This window comes from Monodon monoceros, unplaced genomic scaffold (genome assembly GCF_005190385.1).
Source record: "Monodon monoceros isolate NGI ecotype Baffin Bay Population unplaced genomic scaffold, NGI_Narwhal_1 Super_Scaffold_16, whole genome shotgun sequence".
In the NCBI taxonomy this organism is placed as follows: Eukaryota; Metazoa; Chordata; class Mammalia; order Artiodactyla; family Monodontidae; genus Monodon; species Monodon monoceros.
This window is the reverse complement of record NW_021703772.1, coordinates 54,094,825-54,104,850: the sequence shown is the minus strand read 5'-3', so window position 1 is coordinate 54,104,850 and position 10,026 is coordinate 54,094,825. Positions and strand designations below refer to the sequence as shown.

Genomic DNA, 10,026 nt, shown 5'->3' with positions numbered 1-10,026 from the left:
AGAGAAGGAAAAGACCTACAATAACAAACCCAAAACAATTAAGAGAATGGGAACAGGAACATACATATCGATAATTACCTTAAATGTAAATGGACTAAATGCTCCCACCAAAAGACACAGATTGGCTGAATGGATACAAAAACAAGACCCATATATTTGCTGTCTACAAGAGACCCACTTCAGACCTAGAGACACATACAGACTGAAAGTGAGGGGATGGAAAAAGATATTCCATGCAAATGGAAACCAAAAGAAAGCTGGAGTAGCAATTCTCATATCAGACAAAATAGTCTTCAAAATAAAGACTATTAGAAGAGACAAAGAAGGACACTACATAATGATCAAGGGATCGATCCAAGAAGAAGATATAACAATTGTAAGTATTTATACACCTAACATAGGAGCACCTCAATACATAAGGTAAATTCTAACAGCCATAAAAGGGGAAATCGACAGTAACACATTCATAGTAGCGGACTTTAACACCCCACTTTCACCAATGGACAGATCATCCAAAATGAAAATAAATAAGGAAACACAAGCTTTAAATGATACATTAAACAAGATGGACTTAATTGATATTTATAGGACATTCCATCCAAAAACAACAGAATACACATTTTTCTCAAGTGCTCATGGCACATTCTCCAGGATAGATCATATCTTGGGTCACAAATCAAGCTTTGGTAAATTTAAGAAAATTGAAATTGTATCAAGTATCTTTTCCAACCACTATGCTATGAGACTAGATATAAATTACAGGAAAAAATCTGTAAAAAATACCAACACATGGAGGCTAAACAATACACTACTTAATAACGAAGTGATCACTGAAGAAATCAAAGAGGAAATCAAAAAATACCTAGAAACAAATGACAATGAAAACACGACGACCCAAAACCTATGGGATGCAGCAAAAGCAGTTCTAAGAGGGAAGTTTATAGCAATACAATCCTACCTTAAGAAACAGGAAACATCTCGAATAAACAACTTAACCTTGCACCTAAAGCAATTAGAGAAAGAAGAACAAAAAACCCCCAAAGTTAGCAGAAGGAAAGAAATCATAAAGATCAGATCAGAAATAAATGAAAAAGAAATGAAGGAAACGATAGCAAAGATCAATAAAATTAAAGCTGGTTCTTTGAGAACATAAACAAAATTAATAAACCATTAGCCAGACTCATCAAGAAAAAAAGAGAGAAGACTCAAATCAATAGAATTAGAAATGAAAAAGGAGAAATAACAACTGACACTGCAGAAATACAAAAGATCATGAGAGATTTCTACAAGCAACTCTATGCCAATAAAATGGACAACCTGGAAGAAATGGACAAATTCTTAGAAATGCACAACGTGCCAAGACTGAATCAGGAAGAAATAGAAAATATGAACAGACCAATCACAAGCACTGAAATTGAAACTGTGATTAAAAATCTTCCAACAAACAAAAGCCCAGGACCAGATGGCTTCACAGGCGAATTCTATCAAACATATAGAGAAGAGCTAACACCTATCCTTCTCAAACTCTTCCAAAATATAGCAGAGGGAGGAACACTCCAAAACTCATTCTATGAGGCCACCATCACCCTGATACCAAAACCAGACAAGGATGTCACAAAGAAAGGAAACTACAGGCCAATGTCACTGATGAACATACATGCAAAAATCCTCAACAAAATACTAGCAAACACAATCCAACAGCACATTAAAAGGATCATGCACCATGATCAAGTGGGGTTTATTTCAGGAATGCAAGGATTCTTCAATATATGCAAATCAATCAATGGGATACACCATATTAACAAATTGAAGGAGAAAAACCATATGGTCATCTCAATAGATGCAGAGAAAGCTTTCGACAGAATTCAACACCCATTTATGATAAAAACCCTCCAAAAAGTAGGCATACAGGGAACTTACCTCAACATAATAAAGGCCATATATGACAAACCCACAGCCAACATCATCCTCAATGGTGAAAAACTGAAAGCATTTCCACTATGATCAGGAACAAGACAAGGTTACCCACTCTCACCACTCTTATTCAACACAGTTTTGGAAGTTTTAGCCACAGCAATCAGAGAGGAAATGGAAATAAAAGGAATCCAAATCAGAAAAGAAGAAGTAAAGCTGTCACTGTTTGCAGGTGACATGATGCTCTACATAGAGAATCCTAAAAATGCTACCAGAAAACTACTAGAGCTAATCAATGAATTTGGTAAAGCAGCAGGATACAAAATTAATGCACAGAAATCTCTGGCATTCCTATACACTAATGATGAAAAATCTGAAAGTGAAATCAAGAAAACACTCCCATTTACCATTGCAACAAAAAGAATAAAATATCTAGGTATAAACCTACTTAAGGAGATAAAAGACCTGTATGCAGAAAATTATAAGACACTGATGAAAGAAATTAAGGATGATACAAATAGATGGAGAGATACACCATGTTCTTGGATTGGAAGAATCAACATTGTGAAAATGACTCTACTACCCAAAGCAATCTACAGATTCAATGCAATCCCTATCAAACTACCACTGGCATTTTTCACAGAACTAGAACAAAAAATTTCACAATTTGTATGGAAACACAAAAGACCCCGAATAGCCAAGGCAATCTTGAGAACGAAAAACAGAGCTGGAGGAATCAGGCTCCCTGACTTCAGACTATACTACAGAGCTACAGTAATCAAGACAGTATGGTACTGGCACAAAAACAGAAAGATAGATCAATGGAACAGGATCGAAATCCCAGAGATAAACCCACGCACATATGGTCAACTTATCTTTGATAAAGGAGGCAGGAATGTACAGTGGAGGAAGTACAGCCTCTTTAATAAGTGGTGCTGGGTAAACTGGACAGGTACATGTGAAAGTATGAGATTAGATCACTCCCTAACACCATACACAAAAATAAGCTCAAAATGGATTAAAGACCTAAATGTAAGGCCAGAAACTATCAAACTCTTAGAGGAAAACATAGGCAGAACACTCTATGACATAAATCACAGCAGTATCCTTTTTGACCCACCTTCTAGAGAAATGGAAATAAAAACAAACAAATGGGACCTAATGAAACTTCACAGTTTTTGCACAGCAAAGGAAACCATAAACAAGACCAAAAGATAACCCTCAGAATGGGAGAAAATATTTGCAAATGAAGCAACTGACAAAGGATTAATTCCCAAAATTTACAAGCAGCTCAATAACAAAAAAACAAACAACCCAATCCAAAAATGGGCAGAAGACCTAAATAGACATTTCTCCAAAGAAGATATACAGACTGCCAATAAACACATGAAAGAATGCTCAACATAATTAATCATTAGGGAAATGCAAATCAGAACTACAATGAGATATCATCTCATACCAGTCAGAATGGCCATCATCAAGAAGTCTAGAAACAATAAATGGTGGAGAGAGTGTGGAGAAAAGGGAACACTCTTGCACTGCTGGTGGGAATGTGAATTGGTACAGCCACTATGGAGAACAGTATGGAGGTTCCTTAAAAAACTACAAATACAACTACCATATGACCCAGCAATCCCACTACTGGGCATATACCCTGAGAAAACCATAATTCAAAACAAGTCATGTACCAAAATGTTCACTGCAGTTCTATTTACAATAGCCCAGAGATGGAAACAACCTAAGTGTCCATCATCGGATGAATGGATAAAGAAGATGTGGCACACATATACAATGGAATATTACTCAGCCATAAAAATAAACGAAATTGAGCTATTTGTAATGAGGTGGATAGACCTAGAGTCTGTCATATAGAGTGAAGTAAGTCAGAAAGAGAAAGACAAATACCGTATGCTAACACATATATATGGAATGTAAGGAAAAAAATGTCATGAAGAACCTAGGGGTAAAACAGGAATAAAGACACAGACCTACTAGAGAATGGACTTGAGGATATGGGGAAGGGGAAGGGTAAGCTGTGACAAAGTGAGAGAGTGGCTTGGACATATGTACACTATCAAATGTAAAATAGCTAGCTAGTGGAAAGCAGCCGCATAGCACAGGGAGATCAGCTCGGTGATTTGTGACCACGTAGAGGGGTGGGATAGGGAGGGTGGGAGGGAGGGAGATGCAAGAGGGAAGAGATATGGGAACATATGTATATGTATAACTGATTCACTTTGTTATAAAGTAGAAACTAACACACCATTGTAAAGCAGTTATACTCCAATAAAGGTGTAAAAAATAATAATAATAAATTAAAAATAGAACTACTGCATGATCCAGCTATCCCACTCCTGGGTATATATCCAAAGAAAATAAAACAGTGTTTTGAAAAAATTCACACACCCTAATGTTCATAGCAGCATTATTTACAATATCCACGATATGGAAGCAACTTAAATGTCCATCAACAGATGAATGGATCAAGAAGATGTGGTATGTATATATAATGGAATACTACTCAGCCATAAAAAGAATGAAAGTCTGCCATTTACTTCAGTGTAGATGGATGTAGAGAGTACTATACTTAGTGAAATAAGTCAGAGATAGAAAGACAAATACTGTATGTTATCACTTATATGTGGAATCTAAAATATTAAGCAAAGGAATGTATATAACAAGACAGAAGCAGACTCACAGATACAGAGAAAAAAACCAATGGTTACCAGTGGGCAGATGGAGGGGGACCGGCAAGATAGGAATATGAAATTAAGAGATACAAACTACTATGCATAAAACAGATAAGCGACAAGGATATATTGTACAGCACAGGCAAATATAGCCATTGTTTTGTAATAACTTTAAATGTAGTATAGTCTTCAAAAACGCTGAATCACTATGTTGTACACCTGAAAATAATATAATGTTGTAAATCACCTATACTTCAATTTAAAAAAAAGAAAAAGAAAAGCATCAGTAGCAACACTACTCCTGAGGTCCTATGTGCTAACATCGCCACCTATTGCTCATTCCAGGTACAAACGGTCACACCTCAAGCCAAACACTAGACATTCTCTAGGTAAGAAACAGACTCTTGAGCTTTGGGTAATCATTAACCCCTAGCAGGATTAAAAGGTAATCAATTTCACTCCTGAAACTATAAAGGCAGTGGGCACTCTTGTCAATGTGGACAATTAGGTGATAATTATATTTCATTGAATTTCACATATTGGAATTACATTGGCTTATCGATTTTTTTGTATGTTTTATTCTCTGCTATATCCCCAGCATTTAGAACAGTCCCTGACACATAGTAGTTGCTCAATAAATATTAAATAAATGAATCCGTAAAGAAAAAGGGTAATTATTCTCATAAATTTGCCACACTACTTATTTAGCAACTTCAATTTAAAAACTTATTGTGACTTTTTTCTAGTAAATAACAATATCCCTAGATATTGATAGGATTGGTAGAGAGAGAAGGACAGGTGACAATAAAAGGAAAGAAGGGAAAAAGAGGAGGGTTTCCAGATGATTGGAACAGAAAATACCAGAAACATATGATAAAAATCTGGATGAAAAAGAAATAAATATGATACGGAAGACATACTAACAGTAGTCCGTTCTGCAGATGAGATTATGACATTCATTTCTTTTTATTTTAACCAAATTTTAAAAAGTTAAAGGTTATCTTAAAAATCATATGTTTTGCATTTTACTGAGCAAAAACACTCAAGCTGTTACATTCACTAATTCATATATTACCCATGGCACTAACATTTTTTCACACTGGCATTTGACACAGAAATTGAAGAATATTGACCTAGCTTTAACAAATTTGGAACAAGACGTTGTTTGCTAAAAAATGATTCCATTTATCAAGAGTGAAATTGGTTTTCGAGGTACCGTTTCTTTTTTTAAAGCCCTGATGCTCTCTTTTTTTTTCACAGTGCTAACATCCTTATTTGCATGTGTGGGGCGAGTCTCCACTGCTCCTACCCATCTTACTGGTGTGTCAAGAATGCCTGGGGAACTGGGACTTGGGGAACTGATGTGACATTTGACACTCTGGTTATCTCTTTTGCTGGCTGGAAAGTTGGGTGAAAAGTCTCAGACACCTCACAACTGTTGGCAGCACGGCTTCATCAAGGATGTAGACGATCACAATCAGGAAAACCCAGCGCCCTCAAGGCGCAATAAAGTGAATTCTCAAAAGGAAAGTTCAGTGCTTCGGAGATAAATTGAAGATGTAAACTGAAAATACTCCTTCACTAGTGAAAACAAAACTTTCAGACTAGAAAAAAATATTTTAAGGGATTTTGAATTTATATTAATACCTTAAATCCAGTGCTTTATTTTAACTAGGATTATTTATGAGTAGTTATGCCCAGAATGGGGTAAAATGGTAATTTTATAAAATTTGGAGATTCTACAATATAAATCAAAAAGAAAAATGCCATTTACAAGCCTTGAGAAGAATTTCCTTCTTTAATTTAAACGGATTTATTTACTATATTATTTCATCATTTATTGCTTCTTAATAATATGGTAAAAACTCATTTCAAGAGTCATGATTTAAACATCTACTTTCCAAACTCCAGCTTCCATTTTTGCTGAGGTAAAAGTATATATCATCTTTCAAACTGAATTCTTAGATTTGGAGTTAGAAGTTATTTCCCTGATGCTTTGAAAAGTGAAAATAAATTCTAAATCTTTCTAAGTACTACTTGGTTACAAAGAATTCTATAGTATGGAGAGGTCCCAACTGAACTAATTATAATTTGAATGCCATGGGCATTCAAATGATGAAACGGGAACTAGAAGTCAAGTGTTTGGGGTTATGAAACAGGATTTGTTAGGATTTGACCTTAATTATCGTATAAGCTTGAAAAAATAACCACTCCGTTCTTCCATTTTTTAAAAATTACTATTGCAAGAGATATCATTCCTCCTCCTTCAAGGCCCAAGAATAATGTAAAAAGAAAAATTTCCCTGGCAAGCTACCAGATAATGACAGCAGAGAAAGCAAGAGTGAGGGAGTGAGAATGAGACAGAGAGAAAAATTCTCCATTTTGCAGGACTATAATGTTTAGGGCTTATGCTAGAAGCATTTTATCATAGCAACATGTTCTATAACTGTTTTCCTTAGAAACTGCATTAACTAACTGGGATGACCCACTCATTTTGTAGAATGAGAGTGTAATGTAAGTTTAAAAATCTTTTATTCAGGGCTTCCCTGGTGGTGCAGTGGTTGAGAGTCCGCCTGCCGATGCAGGGGACAAGGGTTCGTGCCCTGGTCCGGGAGGATCCCACATGCCGCGGAGCGGCTGGTGAGCCATGGCCGCTGAGCCTGTGCGTCCGGAGCCTGCGCTCCGCAATGGGAGAGGCCACAACAGTGAGAGGCCCGCGTACCGCAAAAAAAAAAAAAAACTCTTATTCAAAATCAGGACTATTGAAGAGAAATTTAACCAGCACTTACCATTTACTTAGCTCAACAGATCTAGAAATTATGTGTTTCTTCTCTTAAAACAAAGAAATCCCAAACAATAATAATTTGACAAATATTTCTTTGACATGTGTTTTTTTCCTACCATAATTCTACCACCTCTATTTTGGAACTTTACTATTCATGTTTTCCAAGTTTCCCATTAGTAAAAAATTCAAAATTAAGTAACAGTTTTGATACCTACCAGGACACTGTATTCAGATTGCTGATGTTATTACTTTAAATCACAATATACCTACCCTCTGTGGGTTCCCATTCATTTTCTGTCACATTACCCAGTTTTACATCAGTGAAATTTAAGGTATTAATTCCAATAAGGCAGTTTGCAGGTGTATGTTCGATTGGGAAAGGCAGAAATTTTTTCAAACATTATCGCCATCCTCAGATACTCAAGTGATGTGAACACATGAACAGTACCACGCAGTATGAGCCACCTGCTACAATCAATCTTAAATGAAAATAGAGCACTTCTCCCACTCAAGAAGGCCTGGAAACAGTCCAAAGCAAGATCTCCCTTTGGCTGATTTAAAGTGTGTGGGGAGAGATAAATTAGGAGTTTGGGATTAACATATACCCACTACTATATATAAAACAGATAACCAACAAGGGCCTACTGTATAGCACAGGTAATTATATTCAGTATTTTTAAATAACCTATAAGGGAAAATAATCTGAAAAAAAAGATATATATGTATGTATAACTGAATCACTCTGCTGTACACCTGAAACTAACACAACATTGTAAATCAACTCTACTCCAATTAAAAAAAAAAAAGGCAAACCAAGGCAGGGCAGTCAACCAGAGCCTTATGATTCGCGTGCCAAAAGCCTGCAATATTTATGTATCTTCACCTAATAAATGAAAGAGGATTTTTAAAAAGAGAAAGATTTTTTTGGTAAAAGTTTCAAGGTTTTTTTTGGTTAACCTTGATATATTTTATGATAATTCCATTCCTCCAGGAGAAACACTACCATGTTGGCACAAATGTCCACCTCAAACAGAACAATGAGAGCTCTAAGATAAAAGTCTCCTTTTTTTTTTTTTCGGTGACCTTTTACATGTCAAAGCACAGAATCTCTTAGTTTTGAGTACAAAATAATGGCCAGAGTAGGAATATATTTTAAAAGCTCCTTTTTGCTGCTATCAATTTTGAAACTCTAAGTGGAGTCGAGATTTCTGTGACGTGTTCCAGCCTGTTGAAGTCATGGGTCTCTTACTGGTTTGCCCTGATGACCTAAAATTACCAGCTTCACCTCACACTGACCTTGTTCGCGCTGTTAAAAAAATCATTTGCCTTTTTTAACCAGGTTTTCCTTTCCACCATGAGCCGACCAAATTCCTCTTGAAGCCAATTCAGTTTCTGGTTAGACAGCTGTAGGTGTTCTTTCTCCACATACTCCTTGGAGAGCAGAATCCCCAGTGCCTCACTCTTCAGCTTCTCCACTGCGGAATTCCATTCCTACAAGAGATCACTCTTCAGTTTATTTTACACATCCTCCCCTCTGGAATCTCTGGTAAGACTCAGAGGACATTTACATGTGTTGAATGTATCAGCAACCTGTCATTATTTCCAAATCATAAAGGAGTCAATGCTACATTCCAGGTTTGAGTAACAAGATGTAGGTAAAAAAAAAGAAAAGGACACAGAAAAGAGGTTAAAAAGGGAGAGGGGATGATAGTAGAAAGGGGCAGGTCAACTGGGATGTGTCTGGTTGCCCTGAATTCAGGTCACTTGCCATTTCCCTTAACAATACCTGAAAATATACCCAAAATATGGTCATCAGTGTTTTTCAATCTCTAACTCATTTTTACCTATTTTTATTCATTTAAGTATAAAATCATTTCTCTCCCACAATTTATTCTCACTGGCAATGTGGGCAAATATGCACAAGAAAGGAAGGGAAATCTCATAGTATATGGTTGTTTGTGCATCTGCCTACACTTAGAACTGAAATTAAGACCTGTTACTCTGCACAAAGTTAATAGCTGTTATTGTGCAGTATTCTCTCCATCCTGACCCCAGTTTCACCTCTCAATGTTTCACTATTAACGATTTATAAACATTTCAACAAAGGAAAAGAGGTAGTTTTTTACTTTCTATTGCATGAGGGTGAAAAACAGTAAATAGAGAAGAAAGAAAATAATAAGAGTTGAAGTAAATCAAACATATTAACATTCAATTTATTTGAAGGGAAATTCAAATTTCTTGCAAAAGAACTGAAGACAGATCTAGTTTCATAAAATAATGCTTATCTCTAACATAGGAGTCTTGTTAGCAAATTTTCTGGTACCCATCTCAGCTGAGACTGAGCAGTGAGCATATGCTGTTTGTTAAAGCATCAGAAATTTATCACCAAATTTAAAAAATCACAGTCTGACTCCATCCTGGCTTGCTCCCCAGTGCAAAGTGTCCTATTATTAAGTTACATTTGTTACATTATATTGTATAAAATAATACAATTTTAGTGCAATTTACCGCTATCATTTCCATTCATTTATTTCACAAGGCAACTAAATACTGTGTACCTGGGACCATGCTGGGATAGATGTCTTGGGGAATATAAAGAAAGAATAAAATATAGTTCTTTTCTTTAACAATACATAA

At 35.9% G+C, this 10,026-nt stretch overlaps 1 protein-coding gene across 15 annotated transcripts in view; it reads right to left on the bottom strand.

The window, feature by feature from the left end:
• Positions 1–10,026, bottom strand: part of CCDC141 (coiled-coil domain containing 141) — a 259,530-nt gene that overhangs the window by 137,452 nt on the left and 112,052 nt on the right. For 14 of the 15 annotated variants that reach the window (XR_003793967.1, XR_003793968.1, XR_003793969.1 and 11 more), the window contains one exon: positions 8,686–8,880. The exons of the other annotated variant lie outside the window; for it this stretch is intronic. Coding sequence is in view for 11 of the 14 variants with exons in the window: in XM_029225422.1 (XP_029081255.1) it covers positions 8,686–8,880 (195 nt within the window). In the remaining 3 variants the exon portion in view is untranslated. The remainder of the gene's footprint in view (positions 1–8,685; positions 8,881–10,026) is intronic. 15 annotated transcript variants of the gene reach the window in all.